At 43.1% G+C, this 26,613-nt stretch overlaps 1 protein-coding gene across 6 annotated transcripts in view; it reads right to left on the reverse strand.

Annotated features, from left to right (window-relative positions):
• htr4 (5-hydroxytryptamine receptor 4) overlaps window positions 1-26,613 on the reverse strand; it is a 164,603-nt gene that overhangs the window by 17,067 nt on the left and 120,923 nt on the right. For 5 of the 6 annotated variants that reach the window (XM_082551426.1, XM_082551427.1, XM_082551425.1 and 2 more), the window contains 2 exons: window positions 24,906-25,507; window positions 1,963-2,168 (listed from right to left, as the gene is read on the reverse strand). In XM_082551426.1, the coding sequence (XP_082407552.1) occupies window positions 2,078-2,168; window positions 24,906-25,507 (693 nt within the window). In that variant the 3' untranslated portion in view covers window positions 1,963-2,077. Of the gene's footprint in view, window positions 1-1,962; window positions 2,169-24,905; window positions 25,508-26,613 lie in introns of those variants that run through there. The other variant, XM_082551423.1, reaches the window with a different exon arrangement.

Raw genomic sequence — 26,613 nt, forward strand, 5'->3', positions numbered from 1 at the left:
AAGTACAGAGTGCTGATCAGCTGTGAAGCTTGAAGCTTTGGTTCAGAAGAATCTTTACATGCTCTTCCATCCATCATCATCATCATCCACCTATCCATCTATCCATCCACACAATCACCCATTTATCCATCCATCCATCCATACAATTATCCATCCATCCATCCATCCATCCATCCAACCATTCACATATTCATCCACCCATCCACACAACCATCCATGTATCCAACCTCAGATGTTTCCATCCACTCATCATTGGCATGAGCGTCAGGGTTATTTTGGAGTTTTAATTATGTTTTTGGGCTGTTGTCATTCTGACCACTCCTCTTGGCAGAACTCTTAGATTTCATTTACCTAGATTCCTGGTATAGATTCTGGCTTTATTAATAGCTGAGATCAGGGCTTTGGGAAGGTCATTCCAGAAGCGTAATGTTAGCCTACTTTATTCAGAAACCAGTTGTGATGTGTGCTTGGGATTTTTATCCCGTTTGTACACCACCAAATTCAAGTTTAACTGTCTACCTGCTGATTTGAGGTGTTGAAGAATTTTACAGTTGTCCTTCTTCCATATTCTATCCATTGTGTGCAATGTACCACACCCAACAAAACAGCCTAGAGCATGATGCTACCACCATTCATCTGATCATCAAACTTTTCTCCAGAAGGTGTTTGGCTCATCCATGCGGACAACTGCTCTGATTTTAGTAGATCTCAGTTTCCAGTTCATGGCCAGCTTGAGCCTTGGTGGTTCCTAAATTGATCCTCAAGATCATAACCAATTTACTGTCATCTGACGGTACTGAGTATTGATTTTTAATGACAACAACATTAAAATAGATTAGACAACTGTGTAACTATATAACACACACACCTATATTATGATTGATGTAATCAGCTATGAGGTCTTAGAACAAGACAGTAAAATTTGGCATGTATCAATGTGTCACGCTCGAGGTAGCTTTTACTTTAAAGACTCTGTGAATTCGACAAATTTAAGGCCTGTCCTACAGAGCCTCTGATTGGCTTGTGTTTGTCACGGCTGCCGAGGCGAGCCGTGTGGAATAAATGAGGATCCAAGCGCAGGCAGTCGTAGAGGAGCGAAGGTGATTTATTGAACACAAAAGAATGTGGACAAACAGCAAACAGGGCTCGAACTAAACTAAACTGGGAAACAACTAAACTACAGAGCACAAACCTGAATGAAAACGAGCAGAGGAGGATGACGATGAACAGCAGGGAGACGACACGGTGGATACACAGACTGACACTGAGTAATACAGACAAACCGGCAACAGGCAGGAGAACACACAGGGCTTAAATACACACACCAGTAATCAGGGGATGAGAGACAGGAGGGCAACACAGCTGGGAGGAATCTGGGCTGACGGGACAGGGGAAACGTAAACTGATCACACTCACATACGACACGGACCTTCACAATAAAACAGGAAACTCAGATACATGGTACCAGACAAGACATTGAACTAAACAGACAGATTCACAAACAGATGGGGAGACACCATAGACAGACAGGTACAGACGCAGACTTAGAGGCAGATCGAAAATAACACAGAACTTAAACAATCATCATCTAGAAAATGATAACAAACTAAAAGCGCTGGGTCACCGACCCAGGACCATGACAGTGTTTAGGGGTTAGGTTGATGCGTGATAATTGATACCTGGTTGGTTCAGATCTGAGGTGTGAATCAGAAGCACCGCAGGGCCAGAGCTACTGAGTAGGTAACATTTTCTGTTTAGTTTTACTTAAAGGAATAATTCTGTATTTTGTTTTATGTAATGTTGTAAACACACAGCACTCATTTTCCATATTTCCTATACACAGTTGGTCCTGCAAAAGGTGGAAGCTGTATGACATGAAGAGCTGTCTTCAGTTCAGTTTATAGAACTGCAGAATATACCGTTTGCCTTTCTGAATGGCCACAATAAGATGCCTTCCTCAAATGTACTGTACATACAAGACTTAAAAAGACTTCATCAGGACCACAGATGTTTAGATGGAGGTGATGGACACTAACCGACAGCCACATGTGGCAGACGTGAACCACATATGGACTGTTTATCCTGAATTTAAATTGTGTGTGTATGCAGATGTGAACCAGATGTATCTATGTTGTTTATGGGGATTGCCATCTTTCATCTGGGCAGAGCTGACAGAGAGACAGAGAAGGAACAAACAGAGAAGAGAGAAGTGAAGTTAGCGAGGCAGCGGCCCACACAGCAAGTCCATTTAATTAGGAAGAGAAAAGCCCTGCAGCCCAGTTTACTGCAGTTACCGACTGAAAACAGCTAGCTGCTCAGTGCACATGTAAAGTACTTATTGCTGAAACTAGTTCTACTGTAGCTGCTGAATAACAGCACCAGAGCTCAGGCTGAAGCTGGTTTAGAGCAGCGATGTTGTTAGGGATGGGTGGTGAAGGAGCGTCAGCTACAACTGCACCAAACCTCTTCATGCAACAGAGCTTTAAGGCCTACTAATCAAGTCAGGACTTTAAAGTGTCAGAGCCAGTTAATGGGGGTCAACTGTGGTGGTGGTTCTACCAAGACAATAAGTTACAGAAACCTGTACCAGTACTGAAGCTGATCTTTATTTTATAATTTTAATTAATATTTTTACTTCTGGTGTGCAGGTTTGAAACATTTAATAAGCTCCAATATCAGTTTTCATTGTCTGTGGTCTCAGTTATCCAAGCCACTGTAGTCTTAACTAGAGATGGCACGATACCACTTTTTTATGTCCGATACCGATACCGATATCATACATTTGGATATCTGCCGATACCGATATGAATCCGATATAGTGTTTTTTAATCAACAAAACTGTTTTTTTTAAATATCTTGCTGAATTTTGTATAAGTTCATACTCAAGTTTAAAACAACAACTACACTAAAGCTATTCTGTTATACCTGTATGCAAAAAAAAATGTTTCATAGTTCAGCAATACTGATCAATCTAATAAACTTAAACCTACACCATCCTCCCTATTCTGGTATTTTAAAGAGTACTTAGCGTAAATATTAAGCAACCTAACTAATAGGGTTCCAACTCCCAGCAACAACAAAAATAAATAAATAAAAAATAGGGAACCACCCCTCACGCTCCACCTCATGATGCTTAATCGACGTAATCAACCTTAATTTGATGCAGTGTGAAAAAAAATGCACAGAAATCAATTATTTTTCAAGAAATATTAAATAGATTCAACATCTTTCTTCAACAAAATTGCAGACTGCACAGATGGTACCTTCCCAAAGGAAAAAGTACTATAGCTTACTAGGGTATATTTATTACCGTAGACTCAACAGTTACTATATACAGTAATGGACTTCTATTCCTTTTACATCAAATTAAAACTTTGGGTGTAAGATTCGGATAATTATTTATTAAAAGCTAGACATTTTAAATGAGAATAAAGAAAAGTGTGTCTTTGTGCCCCTTTTCCCTGTTCATGCCCTATCGGCCCCCCTGGCTAAACTTTGCTAGATCCGCCCCTGCACAGTTACAGCCGTCAGCTGCGTAGAAAAAGATCCTGGTGTAGAAAGTAATATTAAATAAATTCTAACAACAGCTTAGCAAGCTTAAACGTGCTGCTGTTGTTTATCCACTGGTTTCCTCTTTCTGGTGCAAAGTGGGCCAAAAGCAAACTAGAGAGACGGACTCGCGACAGAAAAGCCGATCAGCTGATCGTTAAGCAGTTTCATGATTGAAGTAGCAGCAAGAAGAGGCAGTCGCTTGTTAAGCTTAACGCAGGAATGCTTTACAAACATTCAGAGATGGACTTACACACTTGCTTTACTTCTCTCGGGGATAACTTTGTCGGAGATGAAATGCCGGGTTGCTAGCGAAGCTCCACATGCTATCCAGACCACCGACAGGTCCCGCATGCCACAGCCGCTCTATCACGTGATGCATACTGCTCCGACGTGCTAACGTTCTGAGGCGAGTTAAGGCGCGTTGCAAGTTTTGTGAGGTGCTTTCGTGATATTTAATGGATCGGATTACATTTTTTATTTTTCTCCGATATCCGATCCAGTAATTTAGGTCAGTATCGGACCGATACCGATACGTAATATCGGATCGGTCCATCTCTAGTCTTAACTGCTGAAGACAGCTGGACTTTTATTTGGTTCATGAAGCTTTTAGCATAAATTTCTTACAGAAATTTCAGTTTGACTTTAGTTGGATTGCATTGTGCGAGATGTCCAGCCTGTCCAGGTGTAGTCTGTAGTCACCCTAACAGCTGGGATTGGCTCCAGACTAACATTATTCTGAATACTTAATCATGCAAAACTACACTAGTAGACACAAATCCACAGTGGAAGCCACGAAGTAAGAGGAACTTCCTTCTCCTGGAACATGGAGAGAAATCCGAGTTGTTTCATCTGCAGCGTCTGGAGAACTTCTGGTTGGACGTCTTGCTTCGACACACTGATGATGTTCCTGGGTTTCAGATGGCTGCTTATCTGAGTGCATACAGCAGTACCATTTAAAGAGCTATGATAACTTTCACTCTTATAGCTCTGAAAATGGCGCTGTGGTCTGCAACAGGTCTCTCAGTCGCATTTGTTCAGATGCAAGTACATCAGCAATCAGTAGTCTCTTACTCACATGTCACATATGCACCTTAGAACACCCAGTGACGGCTATTCAGTGCTGGTCAGATGATACTCTGATGGTTTTTAGTTTTGCCCTGGGATTCATTCCAGGAAGGGACAGAAAACAAAAATCACAACAGAAAGAAAAACAACAGCGAGAGGTTTGCAAAGAGCATTGTTCTGTATGTCAGCACGTTTTAGGAGAAGAAAATAGAAAAAGTAAATTAAAAATTATTAATTAAAAAGTAGCAATAAAGAGAATATGCATCTTTTGCCAGTTGCAGATTCAAAAACACTTATACCACATTGTTTAAAAAAATCATAATAAAGAAACTGACAAAACAAGACAGCACCATACACCACACAGGTTCATACACCAACTCGTATACAGCTATTTAAAGTTATTTTAAATCCTATTACTGGTGAGCTACCAGGTAACTGAAGTAGTTCAATGGATCAGACTGTTGCTGTACACAAATACAGGTCCACATGAAGGAGAACCAATCAGTACTTTGGGCTGTATAAGCTGGAGAAATGGCATCTACTAACTGCTATTTCTTTAGGTACACAGTGCACAACCTGATTTGAGTTTGTTTTGTGTGTGTGTGTGTGTGTGTCAGTATTAAGAGGTCTGGCAGTCTGAAAGCCCCCAGGAAGGTGAGAAGCGTTGAGGAGTGGTGTAATTAGACCTGAGCATCCTGCCAGCAGCAGCAGAGAGAGGCAGACAGACTCAAGTGGCCAGTGCAGGGTAAATAAAAAAAGATGCTCTCTGTCAGGAGTCTGAAACCTCTCAGTCTTGTCAAGGTTCTTCTAATTCTCCATACAGCTTCCTACTCTCGTTCCAAATTAACATGGAATTATCATCTAAAATGACACCTGTGGTTTATCTGCTGTGTAATCTGATATTTCTGCTCCGAATGACCAAAAATAAAATAACAGAGGAGTTTTCTGTCTGCCAGGCATCTTTAAAGGAACTCCACCTGTTTGCAGGTCTTAGGGAGCCTGGCTGCATCTTCTGCTCATTGTCCTCATGACACACCAATGGTATCAGTCTAAAGCTCCCACGTCACCTCGTTCACCAGTTTTTACATGCCTGCCCATGCCTGAGGACAATGCCTCATCACCCTATTATGGCTGAGCGGTTTGAAAAAACTAAAAACAGCAATACATTGAAATCAGGAAATGCCACCATTTGCCACCAACCCGAGTTGACCAGTTTCAGACCAAAATTCTGATTTACAGGTAAAGAAAGAATAATCCTGACTGTGCACAGCCGTATATGTATTAACAACTAGGGCTGGGACATATCATACCGTTCACGGTAATATGGACTGGACTGATTCTTATGTAGCGCTTTTCTACTCTCCCGGAGTACTCAAAGCAACATGCCACATTCACCCAGTCACACCCATTCTCACTTGGGGTTAGAATCTTAACCAAGGATACTTTACATGCAGACTGGAGGAGCCAGGGATCGAACCCCCAACCTTCCGATCAGTAGGTGACCTGCTCTACCTCCTGAGCATACAGCCACCCCTAATACCGGTATAATGTTAAGCAATGATAAGAAAATGAAATATCGCGATAGAATATGGGTAAAATGCGCATGCACAGTGCCCCTGTTTTCATACGCACATGGCAGAAAAAGCATGGCGGCGACGGAGAATGAGAAGGGCGAAAGTGGATCGTTTAATGAAACAGATGAACCAGAATTGGTTTGTAAAAATGCTGCAACTTCAGTGATGTGGAACTGTCCGTCAGAAACATACCAAAGCACAATTTTTGGTAGAGCATGCAAGCAGGCTGTCGTTATTACCATGTTTTTTGGAAAATAAGTCACTCTTAAAATCCTTTGATTTTCTTAAAAATCGACAGCGCCCCTTATAATCTTATGTGTGAATTCCGGTTGTACTTACTGACCTCAAACCAATTTTATGTGGTACACAGGGCTCGAAAATCTGTCAAAAAATGTCTTAGTACGACTTTGGTAAGCTACGAAGCCGCACCACATGATGGGTTGTCAGAGCATTATGGCTATCGTAGTCAGGCGCCTCGCGGAGTGATACATACAGTGCTTCAACATAATATTACTGTATTGTGTGTGTATAACCGCTTTTTAAGTTTTGTGGATATTATACATGGTTATGCTGAGGATATGTCGGCCAATTTCCACTGCAAATGTCTTTTGGTTAAACTTTCAGCAAGGAATTTACATCTGCACTGTTAAATTTTTATATAACTTTAATGCTCATAAAAACCCAGCTGCTTGTTTAAGTGAAAAATACATTGATGAAGTATTTTCTCTCACGTCAATTATATCGTCAGTTATATTGTTATCGCAAATTTTCAAATATATATCGTGATAAATATTTTTGGCCATATTGCCCTACCCTATTAACAACCACGTTATTGCATGCATTAAAGATAAAAGAGAATATAACATAACACGTTAATGCTATGTTATATTCTGTTGTATGCAGTGTCTGCTACAAGCTACAGAGACTCTCTTAAATAATTGCCACTGTAATTTCTGAGAATGAGAGCAGACACTAAACAGCCAAATACTATAAAAACATGTAAATGTGAATCTCTAAAGTCATTAAACACAACAGCCGAGGTAAACCGAATCAATTTAAAACAGCCTCTGTGCTTCATCCTCTATTCATCTGTAAAGAAGGTTAGAAAAGAAGAGAGCTCAGCATTAAATTTGTTTCTGCAGCCCCTCCCCCTCTGACTCTCATCATGCACCATTCCTGTATGTTTTGGACATTGATATGTTTTTCGAGGGTTAAAAATCACCAGAATCAAGGAAAAATATATTGGTGGCATACAGAAAATGTTAAATATCACAGAGCTGCAGTTTTATCACCAGAAACTAAAACCACTTTTATCTCACAGTGAAAACAGAACAATATTTTCACTCTGAGCTGCAGTCTGAGGGTCCGTCTCCCTCACTGGGAAACTCAGATGGGCTGCAGATGAACTGTGCAGACGGAGATGTGACTGTGCGGAGGTTTTCTGGGGTTTAGTCGGGTTTAAGAGGAGGTGGGAAAGGCCAGCAGAGCCACACATGAGGAGTATCAAGGGGCTCATACTTAAGACGAGCCCTTCAAGGGCTGTCAGTAAAATCTTAATATCAGTTCTTAAATATTGATGTTTATTAGATTATTAGTTTTTGTTAATATCAGCCTGCCTGGGAATTTTATTTGGAGTTTTGTTAATTTTCTTCTTCTCATACCAATGACGCTCAGCTTTAAAACAGGAACCACACGCACACACGATTCTTCAGTCGATTACACTGTTATCGCTGCAGCAAGAACTCTTTTGTCGGAGCTGGCTGGGAATGAAAAGCCCCCCTCACTGCCATTCTTATCATCACATCACTTATCCTCACACTCATCACCACTCTTCATCCTTCTCACAGGGTAAAGTAATGATCAAGCCGGCAAAGAGCCATTCAGAAATATTTCAGGGAAACCATCTCCAGAGGCATTCATGGAAGGAGTAGCCTTTCAAACAGTCTGCTGCAACAAGAGGACGATTTTTAACTAACAGATAAAAAGCGGCGCTGCTGTGGAGCTTTTTTAAGACCAAACCGATCGAAGACAATCGGCCCGGAGCACATCAACAGGCAGGGAAGATTAGCAGCCACACACACACACACACGCACACACACACACAGAGATAAGGAAGGACAAAAAAAACAAAGGGCATTGAATACACAGCTACATTCAAAATAGAAATCCAAATACTGAGGCTGTGTTAGAGTGAGGGGCGAGAAGAGAAGATAAACCAAAAGAGGCGCAGAGATAAAACACACTCCTACATCTGCATGTACACACACACACACACACACACAGCTATGAGGATGTCTCCAGACCCAGCTTGTGCAACAACATTTAGCTAAAACACAGACCCCCGGTTGTACACTGAAGTCGTGCACCACAGCAGAGCTCTGTTTACCTGAGCTTTACTTTTCTTGTTGGTGATGAATATTTTCTACTGTTAGGACAAAGAAATGAGAATCTATTGGAGATTATGTATCTGAATTTCAGGAGCGGGACCGTGCCTCCAAACACACTCCTTCTGGTTGCCACCTATATAGGTTCCCCCCAGTTCTGCAACTGTTCATTCTCGTTTACGTGCCCCACTCTCCCTCCCTCCTTGTTCTCAGTTCTTTAACTTCTTCACTTCTATTTAGTACACGGGGATCAGCCTGGCCCGGGAGCCGTCGCCAGTCCCCTTCGAGGCCTTCCCCAAACCGCAGCTCAATTCATGTCCAAGCATTCACCTTTACGTGCTAAAACGCTGTCAATCCTAAAATGAGGACGTGGGCCCAGCTAGTGAATTGGGATTTTTTAGCAGTACTGATTTATTTCACTCAGATAAAATATCTGTGTGCACATTTGCATGAGGAAATGGTGCGCAATAAAACACATAAGCCTTTCACACGCCTGCAGGTGATTTAAGTTTCCTACACAAAATAACTAGAATTATAATTCCAGCTGTTTGGAGTCCAGCTGTGAGTCAAATCATCTGTGAGAGCAGGTTAGCAAAGCATGAAGGAAAACTACGCCTGACTAATATATTGCGACTGCTCAGGTTAGTTTGCAGACTTTCTAAACCTACACGCAGAGAAAGATTTCACTGCTCTGAAGCTGCACACAGTAAAAAGCTGCACAGTGACCTTTAAATTCAAATTCAAATTCAAATTTTATTTGTCACGTACACAGTCATACACAGTACGATATGTAGTGAAATGCTTGGACAACTGCTCGTGACCTAAAGAAAACAAAAAAGGAAAAGGCTATGAATAAGATAGGAAATAAATATGAAAAATTAAAAAGGGTAAATTTAACTAAGAAGGAATAAAATATAAATTAAGGTTAAAAATGAAATAACTGTACAACACAAATTAGAATGAAGGGTAAATTTAACTGGGAAGAATAAGATAAAATATATAAATTAAAGTTGAAAATAAAATAACTGTACAACAAAATACACAATATAGAACTATATAAGAATGTATGAAGAAATCTAAATATAAATAAATATATACACAATAACAGCAGCTGTACAAGTATTAACCGGAAATGAAGAATATAGTGACCAGTGTTGTGCAAAAAAACAAAGTCCAGAATGTCCAGTGTGTGTGTAAGAACCATATGTGTGGGTCAGTACTGTGTGGTGGTGTGATTGAGAGACCGTATCGCCTGCGGGAAGAAGCTCCTCCTCAGTCTCTCTGTGTTGGTCTTCAGGGAGCGGAATCGCTTTCCTGACCTCAACAGAGAGAACAGTCTGTTGTTGGGATGGCTGAGGTCCTTCACGATCTTCCTGGCCTTGGTCCAGCACCGCCTGCTGTAGATTGAGTGCAGGTCAGGGAGCTCGGAGCGGATGGTGCGCTCAGCTGACCGCACAACCCTCTGTAGAGCTCGTCTGTCCTGCATGGTGCTGTTCCCAAACCAGGTTAAGATGTTTCCCGCCAGGATGCTCTCTATGGTGCACGAGTAAAAGTTCCTGAGCACCTTGGAGGGCAGTTGGAAGTCTCTCAAGCGTCTGAGGTGGTAGAGACGCTGTCGGGCCTTTTTCACCACGGTGTTGATGTGACAGGACCATGACAGGTCCTGCGTGATGTGAACTCCGAGGTATTTGAAGCTGTCCACTCTCTCCACTGGGCACTCGTTGATGACGGGGGTCTGGTAGTTCCTCTCCTGCTTAGTGCTGAAGTCCACTATCAGCTCCTTTGTCTTACTGACGTTTAGAAGGAGGTTGTTCCTCTGGCACCAGTTCTCCAGATTCCTAAACTCCTTCAGGTAGGCCGTCTCGTTGTTATCAGAGATCAGGCTGAGGGATGATTCCAGCAGGGCCTCAGTTACTTTGGATCTACACATCTACACGTGCAGTCGGCAGTCCACACATGTATGTTCAAAATGAAATACCTGGATAATAAATGCTGTAATAATCTGACTGCTCCCACGACTGAGCCAGAGTGAATCATCTCTGAGTCTCTGGCACTCACACTTTCAAATATTCAAACTTTTTCAACTGTAAAAGATCTAAGAAATACATCACAGTTACGCCCATTTGAGTCCAAGTGGTGTTCAAAATACACCTGATGGCCTTTAAAGATGGTGCTGGTTGTATTTTCATACCAGATCCAGGCTGACCCTGCGGGTTGGAGGGCGTAAAGTGCAAAAAGTAAATCAAATAGGAAATTAAAAGTCTGCGTTGGTGAATAAATCTCTCCCTTCTTTGATTATTGTTATTGATATTCTGGGTGCGCAGCTGTAAAAGGTCACGCTTTAACCTCACCGTCCTCTAGAGTTCAACCTTCACCCACGCCTGATGTTAAAAAATGTTCACGCTTTTAGAAATTTGAATACACACATGCTGAGTTATGAAAGGAAAGTATGACTAAAGCTTTATCACACATATAACTTCTGTCTGTTTTGAAAAGTTCATGCATGAGTTTCAGCATCATTGTTTATCGTGATCGACACAGTGGGAAATCGATGAGTCTCAGTGATCTCAGATCAGATGTTGACGTGAGTGTGTGTGTGTGTGTGTGTGTGTGTGTGTGTGTGTGCGTGCGTGCGCGAGAAAGCAGACTCACTTGATAGAGCCTTGAGACAGACAGCAGCTAGACAGGCACTGGTCTGGTGTTGCAGAACCAGAGCAGCAGCTTGGAGGCAGAGGAACAGCCGCTGGAGAGACAGGAGGAGGAAGAGGAGGAGGAAGAGGGAAAACACACGGGAAGGATGACGAAGCAATATCAGAGGTGGCAGGTGCAGCCGGTGAGGAGAGGAAATAAATGACAAAAGGAATAACATAAATAGAAAAAAAATCATGTGAAAATATAGAGATAAAGGATGACAAATGGAATAAAGAGCAAGAAAGTAGAAACAGGGTGACATTAAGAAGAAAAAGACAAAGTTAAAAAACAGAAGGAAGAAATTATGAAAGGATGGTATAAAATTGAGAAAAAAATGTGATTTATGTTCATAATGTAGTAAAAAAAAATTAAAATATGAGCAGAAAAACAGCAGGTCAGAGGAAGGAGAGAGGGAAGGAAACAAAATAGGAAAGGAGTAAACAAAGGCAGGGAGAGAGAAAGGGAAAAACAAGGTTAGTTTACACCCAGACTAGCCATTGGTCAGGACAGGTGTGTGTGTGCATCATATTCAGAAAATAAGAACTGAAAGGATAAACAAAGCTCACGCAGACACCACACTGCCTCCGCTGACTTGTTCCCATGTATTTCTCATTTATATTAGCTTATTGGGGGTGTTGGATGGTTGGGGTGGTGGAGGGTGCAGTGTGATGGTCCCAATGATTCTTACATTTTCTCTGCAGAGCGTTCAGAGAAAATAAAATACCAGCACATCAGCACAGCTGCAGTCTGACAACTTCTACAGCAGCTTGATCACGATGACTTTGAGTGTGAAAGGTGAGGTCAGTCAGTCAGTCAGTCAGTCAGTCAGTCAGTCAGTCAGTCACACACACACACACACACACACACACACACACACACACACACACACACACACACACACACACACACACACACACACCATGTCCACAATAAAAAAAGTGGTGGTGAAAACACACAGCGAGACCTCAGAGAAGAGCTGTGATGTGAGATGTGCAGTCTGTGGGGGGATTTCTGGTCATCGGGCTGAACGATTCTGCAGACTACTGGAAGTGCTGTTCCTATAAACACCATCCATCACTGTGATTCCTGTGGCACAGGTAAACGAGGGACATGTAAATGCCCGAACAGCTGTGTATTAGTGCGGTTTAGGGGTGTTGGTGCTTCCACGAAGGCTATAACCTGCTCTGGGAGCTGCAGCGTCAGCCTCGATCAGCTGAATTTTATGTTTTTTTAAATACTTTTTGGTAAATGCTGAAAATCTGACAATATCTGCAGTGCTGTCTCTAATCATCAATCACTCATCAATCCTTCCAGCACTGTGGTTGTTTTTACATCACTGCCTGGAAAACCACTCCAATGTAAGCTCCGATGCATATGCAATGAACACCAGCTTCAACCTTTCAACCTGAAGGATGAGGGAAGGAGCCAGATCTGGCAATCAGGAAAGGATTTTATCTGGATGTAGCCACACAGCTTGGGTTAAAATCCACCAAGGTTAGAGGGCTCACAGAGGGCAATAAACCACGCTGCTAACGCCGCTCGTGCTCATGACCTGATGGACTCCTCTGGGCTTGATGCTGAAAGCATCGCAGCCAGAGATCCACCATGACTGCAGAGATGAATGAAATAAAATTCGGACCAGCTGGAAACACAAGCTGGAGTCTGAGGTTGAAATTCCAGGTCAGCAGGTGCAAGTGGTCTGAATGGGAATTCCATGGAGTGGCTGGAAAATAGGAGCTGCACTGGAGACACTCCAGAGTTGGATAAGAAGAACGCTCTGAAGGGAAAACAGGGATGGTTTTTAGATCCAGATGCAACAGCCTCCACAAAAACGTCCCACAGAGACGGCAGCCAGGACGATGAGACGGAAAACTGTCCAACGGTGTCAGACATGGACACGAATACATGATGCTGCTTTAAAGCTGTGGCATGTACACGGCAAGGACAGGCACAGTCCAACAGTCCAGAGACTGGACACATACGGGCCTCCTCCTCTAGCCTCTCCACTATAAGCTCCTCCCACCCCTTCAAGGTACACCTTGTCCTGCCTTTGTGCTGACATTTCATTGATTAGAATTTTTATAATAGTTAAGCAGTGCCCACAGTTGAAGCCATCAGCTCATCACACATCACTGACGTGCGGTTGCTTAAAAATGGATTGGTTTGCATTTATATAGCACTTTTCAAGGCACCTAAAGCACTTTACAATTCATTCACTCTCACATACACACACTGGTGGAGGCAACAGTTGCCGCAGCTGCCCTGGGGCAGACTGACAGAAGCGAGGCTGCCATATCGCGCCATCGGCCCCTCTGGCCAACACCAGCAGGCGGTAGGGTAAAATGTCTTGCCCAAGACCCAAGGACACAACGACCAGTGGCCTGCAGTTGCTTGAAATCATGCTATATTATTCACCTTTACCTGAGCTTAGAGTCTTTAGATCAGACTTAAATTCAGCTGACTCCTCTCAGCTTAGCCTATCACAGGTTGTTACTGAAGCTGTCATATGTGCAGGCGGAGCCTCAGTGTGAGCAAGTGCAGTAGTAGCTGCAGCTGTGAGTCCGGGGCTGAATGCAGCCGACAGCATTGTCAGCATTCATCCCGGAGCTTGTAGGCACTTCCTGTTTGGATTTTCTCTGATTTTGTTTATATCTGCAAGACAATGCAATCCAGACACACACACACATATGCAGCTACACACATGCAGACAGACAGACAGACACACACACGCAGACAAGCAAAAATGTAGATGTGAAACATGATGCAGAAACAAATATAGGAACTGGAACAAGAATGCAAAAATACAAATTTTGCATCTCTTTTCATCATCTGCAGGAGTGCCCATGGAAAGATACACTAGCCACACGCACACAGGACAGTGTGTGTGGTATTGCTTCAGGTTAGTGTCTGTGTAAATTGTGTAACCAAACACAGGGACACACACTGAAAATGTGCCGTCAGTAGGAGAGAAGCAAACAGGGAGAACATCAGGAGAATGGCAAAAAGAAAGAGATGAAAATATGAAGAGGGTGGAAAGAAATGGAGACAAAACAGGAAGTATGGAGGAAAGGTGGAAAAGTTGAAGAATATTTGTAGAAAAACAGAGCAAGACACAAATGAACGAAAACCATGGCACAGTGAAGGGGCTCAGAGCCTGCGCTGTTAATTCAGTAGCTGTGAGTAAAAGTCACCCAGAATAAGTCCACTCACTTAGGTCTTTGCCACTCAGTTCTACCTCACTCGGGTCTTTGGTAACAAGCACGGTAACTAGTTATTATTCCAAAATCAGGAACGCTTTAGTCGTTACTGGGATTTAGATAGGCTCGTTACTCGTTACTTCATGTGGTGGCTATCGCGGAGCTTCCACAGATTCAGTAACATTAGCAAGTGGTGGAGGCCAGCAGGTGGAGGAGGGAAAGTGGACGCAGAAGGAAAAGAGACCCGAGGTGAACTTCAGGTAAGAAGTTATGACCTGCAGTCTCTCTGGGTCAGATATGAACCAAGTTTAGGTGGAGTTTATTTTCGTTATTCTGACTTTTTCCGTACTGCGTGATAGCTAGCATGACGGAGTTTCTATACAGCTGGGTGGGTGCTATGATGTTAACGATGTTAAACTTTATTTTGTTCATAAGTTATTAGAGTTGCCAACTGTCCCGTCTGGTATTCAGAGAAAATATTACGCGTTTATTATTGAGGTGAAAAGGAACAGTTTGTCCCGTAATTCAGCTACAATGAAAAAGGCACAAAGCTGGAGTTATTCTGTGTCTTTGCTGCACAGCTGCCTCTTCTTCTTTCATTCTCTCACCCTCCCTCTCCTGTTTCTACTTCAATCATGAAAATCAGTGATCAGCTGATCGGCTTTTCTCTCTTGTTTGTTTATCGCTCACTTTGCGCCAGAAAGAGGAAACCAGCCGATGTCGCGTTAAACAACAGCAGCACGTTTGATCAGCTGTTGTTAGAATTTATTTAATATTACTTTCTAGTATCAGCTGATGTTTGCTGGAGCCACAGCTGCAAAAAAGCTGCTGGTCATGATATGGTTTGGTTATCTGGTGAGAGGGAAACATGAAGATGAAACCAGGAGATGTCCTTACTGAATCACCAGAGCTGAACAGGTGATGGAGAAACAGGTTTACCTTTTAGGTGACATGAATGAGTTGAAGGGAAGTTATGAACTGTTTCTGAGAGACAAATAACACCAGGATCCTTTTTTATGTAGCTGACAGCTGGTAACTGTGCAGGGGCGGGTCTAGCAAAGTTTTGCCAGGGGGGCATGTAGGGCATTAACAGGGAAAGGGGGGCACAAAGAAATACTTTTCTTTCTTATTCTCATTTAAAATGTCTAGCTTTTAAAAAATAATTATCTGAATCTTACAACAAACGATTGATAGATTGATGCATATATACCATCAAAACAGTGTACATCACTCTCACAACAGTGTTTATTTTCATTCAAAGGCTTTATGATTTTTCCTATAATGGTGGGCCGGTCTCTAGTCAAAATGCCCGGGCCAATTTTCTGTCCCAGTCCAGCTCTGTATGCAGCTCATCTGCAGTCTGGTGTTACCTACATCTTCCTATTCAGAAGGCAGAATTTCCAAGTTCTGAGTACAATCGAAAGCACCACGACTGCAGTTTTTGTGTTGGATGTAAAAGGCGCACATGATGCTGTGACGTAGGCTAGAATCATGGCAGCAGTCAATGACGGTCCAGGCGTGGGGTTTCTCTCATGGAAATATGCACATTATCTTTTCCTTTCTATTGGTAGGTGGCACAGCGCACTTGTGGCAAGTAAGCAAGCTAGAAGACTGACAAAGTTATGGAAGCAACACATTAACAAGAGAAAAGAGTAAAACCAAAGTTACGTTCCCTAGTAACTAGTTACTTTGAAAGTAACGGGTAACTTGAAGTAACTGAGTTACTTTTGATAGAAGTAACTAGTAATGTAACTAAGTTACTAATTTAAAGTAACTTACCCAACACTGATTATGACCTAACAGTTCTACCTGCACAATCTAATAGAAACAGTTCCAATGAGGCAGAAAATGGCCATTTTGGCAGCAGTGCTCAGATCGACAGTTTTTATTCTAAGCAACGAGACGCACAAAGCAGAGGCCAAAGGTGAAGATGTACAGCGTCTTCACCTTCTTTCATTTCGTTGAATTCTTTAATGAAGTCAGAATTAAACTTTCATGGAAGATTTTGTCCCTTCTCCCAGATCTGTCACTGCTTCCACAGCGTCCTGCTCTGAATAACGCTCATCACGTCTTCATTTAGAAAACTTTGACACATTTGGCTGAAGACAGCCTGAGGTGGTGTGTCTCAATGTAACACGCTCAGCTGCATCAGTCACATAATAAGCACATCAATAATCCCTCTCTTAATATGATGAGGCGCCGTGTTGAAATGAGCCACTTTTCCATCCAATATGAGATGCTAATGCGCTGATTTTCTCCATCTGAAAAGACAATTAGCTGCTAATTGAAGTACAGTGTTTCAGTGTTTTGTGCGTCTGTCAGAGGGAGATTACCCTCGGCTGTGCGTCGTTGGAGAGTGCCTCATGTTTTTACAGAAATACAAAAAGCTGCAGAGGAATTCTGTATGTGGAGAGAAAGACCGAAGATGACGTTAAAAAACATCTCTAAGTGTGAATATCAGAACAGTTCTCTCAGACACAGATACAACATTCATTAATCAGCACGAGGCCCTGGAGTCATTACCGGGAACATTTCTACAGCTTTGGAGGTTCGTTTGAGGGAGTGATACAGGCTTAAAAAGCATCCTTTAATAAGCATTAAAGAGATGTCTGGTCTCCTGGGACCAATAAGTCGTATGGTCGTATGATGGAGATCTTCTCAGCCATGACTTCTAAGGGACAAGCTGGAGCTATCAGGAGTGGACCACCACACGTCCCAGTGGATACTGGACTACCTCACAGGACGCCCACAGTATGTGAGGGCACAGGGCTGTGTCTCTGATACGCTGGTCTGTAGTACGGGGGCCCCACAGGGAACTGTGCTGGCACCGTTCCTCTTCACCCTCTACACTGCAGACTTCTCCATGAACTCCCCACGCTGCCACCTACAGAAGCTCTCTGACGCCTCTGCCATAGTCGGCCTCATCACAGGTAAGGATGTCTCAGAATACAGACTGTGGACTCTGGACTTTGTGGACTGGTGCCAGCAGAACCACCTGCTGATCAACACCGGGAAAACCAAGGAGTTGGTGGTGGACTTCCGGAGACGCAGACCCACCACACTGGCACCGGTGAACATCCAGGGAGTGGACATTGAGAGTGTTCACCTGGGTGTTCACCTGAATAATAAACAGGACTGGAGTCACAACACTAATGGTCTTTACAGGAAGGGTCAGAGCAGACTCTACCTGCTGAGGCGGCTAAGGTCTTTTAGAGTCCAGGGAGCGGTTCTAAGACATTCTATTACTCTGTGGTGTCATCTGTCATTTTTTACAGTGTTGTATGTTGGAGCAGCAGTTTATCGACAGCTGAGAGCAAGAGGTTGGATAAACTCATCAGGAAGGCCAGCTCTGTTCTGGGATGCACCCTGGAGCCAGTGCAGGTGGTGGGAGACAGAAGGACTCTGGCCAGAATAACTTCTCTGAGGGACAGAGTCTCCCACCCCATGCATGTAAATATTGCTGAACTGCAGAGCTCCTTCAGTGACACACTGCTGTATCCTAGATGCATGAAAGAGTGTTTCCGCAGGTACTTCCTCCCTGCAGCTGTGAGACTGTACAATCAAAACTGCTCCCAACAAACATAGATGTTCAGTGCTGTAACAACTTCTACTGTTATAACTTGCACATTACTTTTCTCAGTTTATATATACACTCACTTATTGGAAGTTACATGTCTACTTTTTAATGCACAGGTACAATACACAATCTGTACTTTTCTAATTATTCTAAATATTCTTAACTATTTAAACATCTTTCAGTATCCTGCTCTGTTTGCACACTACAACCTGGGTTAGCCACTTATCTGTACTCTAATTTTAATAACCTACAGTACTCTGGTTTGGTAACTATTGTCCATGATGTAAATATGTAAGAATTGTGTTTCTGTTCTGTGTCCTGTTCTGTTTGTATATGTGTGTTTTTGCTCCTGATACAACCAAATTTCTCCTTGTGGGAAAATTAAAGGATTACTCTATTCTATTCTATTCTATTCTATTCTATTCTGTTCTATTGTCCACCTCTCACCGGCTAGTTTGTGATGTTTGGTGTGTGAAGAGTCTGCTAGGATCTGCTGCTGGAAACCAAAACCACCCGAAGGCTCATCAGCACCAGAGACTGTACACGGAGGAATGAAGCTGACGTCACACACCAGTTTAAACTCTTAAAATCAGCTTTTAGAGCCAAAGGTGGTCGTATTTGTGATGAGGGTGGACCACGAGGCAGGCTTTGTTAGCATCCAGCTAAAATGACTCCCTGGTCACCATCACAGCACCAACCCAGAGGTAAATTTTGTTACCATCCTCAGAAAAAGCCCACAAACTGTATTAACTTGGCGTTATATTCATAATTCATGGCAGTGGCTCGTGTTTACACCATGATCTGGATTTCCTGCCTCGCCGTTGGTCTGCTTGTAGCTGCTGTGTGTTTAACCACCTCTGTGACTCAAACTCAACGTGTCACTAATGATGGAGATCTTCCATTAAGTCAGGGTAAAATATACTTCAGGTCGCTGTCACGGATCCAAAACAATTATAAATATTCGGATATTAAATTCTGAAATATTTCCATTCATCTTTCATTTCCTCAGGATGCTTTTACCCTCCATCTCATGTTCTTTACTCTTTTCTTTCTTCTTCTCGCTTCCTCAGCCTTTGTTCTGCACCTCCTCTTCCTCATTTTTCTCGCCTCTTAAATCGCACCGGCTCGTTTTAACTCCTTACATTCTCTCGTTTGGTTCTTCTTCCTGCTTCCTTCTTCATGTTTCTCTCTGTTTAAATAATTTTCTCATACTTATTTTCTTCCTGTTTTTTCCTTCTGCACAGTCAATGCACCAACGACTTTCAGATATATGACCCCAGAGACCTGCAAACACTCTGCAGGCTAATGTGTGTGTGTGTGTTTGTGTGTGTGTGTGTGCACAGACTATAAGTATTGTGTATCATGTTTTCCTTCAGCTGCTTCATCATAATCAGAGTGTGTATCAAACAAACAGCTGATCTTCACTACACAATAACACATACATTCATCATCTTATTTTATCGTCAAAGTGAAAACTGGACCAGTCTGCTGACTGTGCATGCAGCAGTGAAGCCTGATGAAGAGGCCAGTAAAGAATAAGAGACAGTGTGAAACAGGAGCCAAAGCACAGGTTGTGTTCACGCTGCTGTCACTGCGACAGGTTTCCTCTGTAACTGTGTGCAGCTCTGTGTGAACGGAGCGGCTTGACTCAGTGTTTGTGTCCTGGTTATGTCTCTGCTGGTTCTAATTATTACCGTCAGATCAAAACAAATTATAAGTCCCAGCTTGTCTTTGAGACATTCATCTTCCTGCGTGAAGCTCCAAACTTTCTTCTTCTTATTTATAGAATCTAATATGTTTGTGTTCATCCACTACATGTGATTTTTTTCCACTAGATTTATTTCCTGTAGCAGGAGCGAGAAGTCACATAACTTCCTTTGTCTCTTCGTATGCGTCAGCTTCCTTCACCTCCACGTTTATCAGCCGTCTCAGTCAAATTCATAACTGTACAGTAACAACGGGACAGTAACGGGCCATGTCATTATCTGCCTGACTGAGTCGTGACTTTCCTGCAGTCTGTGAATAGCTCTGGTACAGAGAGCACGCTGAGTTGAACCGGAATGAACTCCAATCAGAGCGAATGAGCGCCGAGCGCCGCATCTATCGACACATCATTTCCCCAAAAGGCAGCTTCCATGACGTCTTCCTACACATGGCCAATTTGTTAGATGAAGTGACACCTATGCACACACACACACACACACTAAGATGGACCTGGTGACAGCACAGGCTCGGGTGACTCTGCATGGAAGGAGTCGCTGAAGACGAATGTGTCGTCACTTCCTGTGGATAATGTCAGAGCGCAGCGAGAGCTCGACTCAGCGCCCTGTGTGAATCAGACACGTATTAATCCCGCCGTGGGTCTCGCTCCAGAACACTCGCTGTAATGTTACAGACAAAGAAGCCATCTCAGAGCGTGCTGACACACCTCTGGCATTTGGCAGTGATTCCTCCTCCAGCTCTGTCAGGCTAAAGGTCTGCTGTAAAATCCAGCCAGTGTAGGCTTCAGGGGGATCTGTCATCAGGACTGGAACATAATATACATAATTGTGTTTTCATTAGTGTGAAGTCACCTGGAAATAAAAACCACGGTGGTGTAATTACTGCTTTAAACCTCACAGAGTGTGAAACAGTGCAGTGGTGGAAGTGACGCCAGTCTGCTTTTCACATAAATAAACCCGGCGGGTATGATGAAGATGATGAACAAGGTGTACACCCACTCCGTTGTATTTGATGCTGCGATATGTTAACACAGCCTTATGCGATTTTAATAACCGCGTTCCTCCCAGCCACTTTCGCTCTGACTATTTAAATGAATTCACTTCCTGCATGTTGTGGCACAACAATACCAGCAACAACAATACCCTCTGACCAGCAATAAGCTTATTGCTCACATTAACATCCACTTATTCATAAAAAGATTTTTGAAGACAGAAAGAAAAAGAAACAGAGCAGAAAATGGAAATGTTCTTTGCCTCCATTCTCCCCCCGTGCCTGTTTTGTCCATGAACGATTAATCAGTGAATGACTTCCTGTGTAAACACTGAGCACGGTGTCACCTCACAATGCTGCACCGCAGTACAAAACACAAAAACGCCTCAAAGCTGTGAAAACTGCTTTGGCCTGTTCGACTTCATGAGCCAATGAAGGAAGGTGACATGGGGGTTGTGCCCCATGCTCGCAGGTTGTTTTGCTGACCGTGCATGCAGTGGTGAAGCCTGATGAAGTGGATAGGTACCTCAGGTTACGTTTATATTCCTTTACTGTCACGACGTTCAGGAGGAAGATTACTCAGGCTAAACTTTAATCAGACTCATGTGAGGACATGAAAAAATCCGATCCCAAGCAACAACACAGGAAGTAAAACCAACGAGGAGTGACAGAGTGAATAGCAAAGGCACACACAGACAAAGTGTCGGTGGCTTCTGACTTCCTGTCTGAATAACAGGCTGTGGCGTGTTTCATGATATGGGCCACAGCCCTTCAGATACGGTTGAGTCTCCGCCCAGTCATCGTCAGGCTCAGGATCAATGATTACTGGAGACGTCTGTCCGGTTCTTTTTGAGATCTGTTAATCTCACTTAGCTGGACTTCTTTATTTTTTTAATGTCATTTCTAAACCAGACTGAACATATATGATTATTTATATTAATATTTCCACAAATAAGAGGTGATGTGCGATGTCACTGATAAACACGTGTTATTGCCTGCAAGGAGTTTCACATGAATCCAGTTTTTTATAGAAAACCTTAACTGTCCCACAAAGACAACCACTGTAAATGTAATCTGATTACATTACTCAATGAGGTGATCAGGTGATAGGACTGACACACCTGCTCTTCTGTCTTTGCACCAAGAAACCTGTTTTAATTTGAAATTTTTTCATTATTTTACATTTAATTTTGATTTTATTTTAAACTACTTTGATTATGTAAATTGATGTTAGTTACTTGATTATCATCTCTCACACCCAAAGTGCTTTATCTGCGATCAGTGAATCAGAAGCTGATTCGAGTCTCACCATCGCAGACAAGGTGATCGTTTACCTGCAACATGATGCTAAATATTAAATATGGATGCTGCGTCTGTTTCCTCCATGTCTTATCAGCCATATTAGTTGTGGGAACAGCAACAACAGGTAATTCTGGTAAGAGTGATGGTAATAAGCTGAAAATGTTCTTTAGCAGTGTGGAGCATACAGAGTACGACACAGAGACATGAGGAGGACAATCTTGGATCCCAAAGGGATCCAAAAGAAAAAGAAATGATGGACAGAGCGATGCATCATTTATTTGTCACCTGCCAGGTGTGTGCAGATGTAGCTGGTATCCTGGGAATCACATTTGTATGTTTAGGTTCTTTGTGGGTGTTTGAGCGTGACTGTCAAACTCTGAAATGTGGATATTTTTAATCTGAGAGGTCACACAAGCACCAGATACAGTATAGTATACAGCAGCGGTCCCCAACCCCCAGGCCTCGGACCAGTATCGGTCCGTGAGTCGTTTGGTACCGGGCCGCGAGAGTTGAGGCTCTGGTGTGAAATGTATGGTTTTCAGGGTTTTTATCGGTTTTCAGCGTTATTTTGTTATCGTTTTTATCGTTAACTCGGTTTTCCTGGGTCTTTTCACGTGTGTTATGAATAAATCTTTTTTTCGGTACCGGTACTAGTTTTATTTTGTTGTATTTATCCGCGACACCTTAAAGGCCAGTCCGTGAAAATATTGTTGGGCATAAACCGGTCCGTGGCACAAAAAAAGGTTGGGGACCGCTGGTATACAGTACATTAGATCACACATTGTTGTGCCTCCACAGAGCCCACAGATCCTGATCATTAACCAGGGAGCGCAAAACTAACTGACTAATGAATGTCCTCCAGTCCAGAGGTGGTGCTGCACGGAGTGTCACACCAGGAGGCTTAATTATGTGTTTGTGGTGAATAACATGCCTATAACACTGGTATTACAGTCAAATATTAGTACAAATTAGTACAAATATTTTAAAAAGTCACCACGCAGGAAATCCAACTTCTAATGACGTTCATTATGGAACGCCATGGATTCTTCCTCCCGAAAGCAAATAACATGCGCTGTTGGAAAACTGTGCTATGGAGGTATAGAATATTAATATGAGTGCAAAATTAAATTTAGCATGCAGTTCTGCAGACTAAATTTAATTTGATGTTAAGTTTGAACATTTGTGGATGAAAACAGTTTGATTCCACAGCGGCAGGAACACAGCAGAGCTGACAGGAAAGACAGAAACGCCCCGCAACTCAAACATGAAGGCTCCAGCAATATCTGACATCTATGTGTGTGTCCTGCAGAGAATGAACAGGTATGGCAACGGTTGAGAAAACTGAAACCACACAAAAACCGTAGCTCACAGTCGTGTAGAGCTCAACGTCTGCCTGAGCAGGAGTTTGCTTCACATTCTGCACACAGCACCTGAAATACTCCTGAAATACTCCTGAAATACTGCACAGCACCTGAAATACTTCTGAATTACTGCATAGTACCTGAAATACTACCGAAATACTGCATAGTACCTGAAATACTCCTGAAACACTGCACAGTACCTAAAATAATCCTGAAATACTACACAGCACCTGAAATACTCCTGAAATACTGCATAGCACCTGAAATACTCCTGAAACACTGCACAGTACCTGAAATACTCCTGAAATACTGCACAGCACCTGAAATACTCCTGAAATACTGCATAGTACCTAAAATACTCCTGAAACACTGCACAGTACCTGAAATACTCCTGAAACACTGCACAGCACCTGAAATACTCCTGAAATACTGCATAGTACCTGAAATACTCCTGAAACACTGCATAGTACCTGAAATACTCTTGAAATACTACTGAAATACTGCATAGTACCTGAAATACTCTTGAAATACTACCGAAATACTGCATAGTACCTGAAATACTGCATAGCACCTGAAATACTCCTGTATACTCCTGAACCACTGCACAGTACCTTAAATAGGAGGTAGGCAGGATTAAAAGGAGTGTGAGGAGCTAAGAACACCTGGGCTGAGGATAACGAAGGGAACAGAGGGACAGAATCTGTATGAACCTGTGTCCTGTATGAAGACATGATGTCCACCTATGGCTACATGTTTCTGTGTAATAGGCGGCGATGAAAGGTGTTGCAGATGTAACAACTTCCTGTCTTTTTCTTAAACATACATGACTCATATTTCAGTCACATAAACAGCCTCTGCTTGATGATTTGACCCTTCCAGCAGAAACAGGACTGCACTGCATCATTTGTCTTTCCCAAGCACAGATAAGATCCTTCTATTAAAACACACTGAAAAAATAACATATTCAACACACGTGTCCTTATTGCTGTTAAACACGTTTCTACCTTCACACACTGAATTAGGTGGACAAGTCAGAAGCCAAGGCAGCGTTTGAGTGTGCAGGGACAGGAGAGGGTACTTACAGAGATAAGGTCGTCTCTAACACACATGGAAACACAGTTTTCTCAATTCAACCCAGGCGTGATGAAAGATTACTACTGAAATACCAATAAACAGAAATACTGCAGTAATACACTAAAGTCTGGGGTGACTGTAAAACCCTGCGCTACATGTGCTCTAATACCAACAAGCTACATTGAAACTTTAAAATGCCTGCGTGCACCAGATGTCGTGCAAGTTTTCCTAAATGTTCAATTAGTTTTGAATGTTTTCCCAACATTTAGAGAAAAAAGGGGCAACAGCACCCACACCCACAGCATCCAGGTCAAGCTTGTCTGTGTGCAGACCAATAAACACTGTGCTGTATGACTGTAAATGGGTGGGCTGAGTATGACTGCACACCTTCGGTCTCTGGGTGGGACAGGACTTACTTGAGCACGTGCGTGGAGCCGTTTATCTGCGTGGCCGTGCACGGAGCGCCGGAGCCGAGGATGGACGGTCTGCGGTACCTCTGCCTCCCGCAACACAGGATGATGAGGAAGGCACGGCGGAAGGACTTGTTGAGGAACGCGTAGAGGATGGGGTTCAGCATGGAGTTGATGTAGCCCAGCCACAGGCAGGCAGCCCACAGCTGTTCGGGCACGGTGTAGTCTATAAAGGGGTCCACAACATTGGTAACGAAGAACGGCGCCCAGCACAGGCAGAAGCAGCCCATGATGATGCACAGCGTCTTTGCCGCCTTAGTTTCTGTTCGCATGCGGTGGTTGCGCTGATGGTCGGCAGAATCCGGTGCACTGGCGCCAACCCCACCAGAAGTCCCGGCGGCACTGGTACCAGCTCCTCCGGCCCGCTGCAGCATACTGATCTGCAGGGCGTGCGCCCGGGCTGTGATGTAGATCCTCTGGTAGGCCAGCACCATGAGGACCAGAGGGATGTAGAAGGCCACCAAGGAGCAGGTGAGCGCGTACGGCTTGTTGACCATGAAGACGCAGGACGTAGTGTTGCTGCTGTTGTTGAAGCGCCGCTCGTTAATCTGGTGAAAGAGCAGGGAGAAAAGTCAGTGCGCACACAGGCTCAGCTCGCTGCTGCGACCAGCTGACCTTGCCGTCCGTAACATGCGACCAGCTATTCCACTTTATCTGTTTTTCTCTAGTTTTACTCTTATTTCATTTGACCTTTGGTTTTAAATTCAGTTTCCTGGGTGAATTTTCTTACTTGAGTTCAGCTTTTACTACATTCATCGTTTTTAGAATAGAATAGAATAGAATTCAACTTTATTGTCATTGCACATGCACAGGTACAGGGCAACGAAATGCAGTTTGCATCCATCCAGAAGTGCTTTAGTGATATAGATATATTACAATATATATTAGCAATAATATAGATATGTGAGTATATTACAGAAATGGGTCTATTATGGTATGTTATAATGTACACGGTATGAAGTATGTTGTGAATATTCTATAACTATAAGTATGTACAGGCTGTAGTGAGTACAAGCTATGTACAGGATATGAACAGGATATAAATATGAAAAACTATACAGAATATGAAATGAAATAAATAACTTTACAGAATCTGGGATATACAGCTATACAGAAATGGGAACTATGCAAGTTGTAAACAGTTGTAGGATTAAAGATTATCGAATGTACAGAATGATTATTTACACAGAGCTATACAGTAGTGCAGTTAAGATAAGTGAGGGTGTAGATAGTTTCTACAGAGGCTATATAAAGTGCTAGTGGTTGTGAGTGGTGGTTCAGTCCATGTTATTATTGTGTTTGAGGGTACAGTTGTCCATTGTGGGTGTGTGTATGTTCAGTCCATGAGTTTAACGTGGGTCAGATGTCAGGAGGCAGAGTTCAGGAGTCTGACAGCTGTGGGGAAGAAGCTGTTCCGGTACCTGGTGGTCTTAGTCCGGAGGCTCCTGTGGCGCCTCCCAGAGGGCAGGAGGGTGAAGAGTCCATGTGATGGGTGACTGGGGTCTTTGATGATTTTCCCAGCCCTTTTCAGACACCGCTTCCTGTAGATGTCTTTTATGGCAGGAAGTGGTGCTCCGGCGATGCGCTGGGCAGTTTTCACGACCCTCTGCAACGCCTTCCGGTCCGAGGCAGAGCAGTTCCCGTACCAGACTGT

This window comes from Aulonocara stuartgranti, assembly GCF_965226115.1.
Source record: "Aulonocara stuartgranti genome assembly, chromosome: 2".
NCBI lineage: Eukaryota > Metazoa > Chordata > Actinopteri > Cichliformes > Cichlidae > Aulonocara > Aulonocara stuartgranti.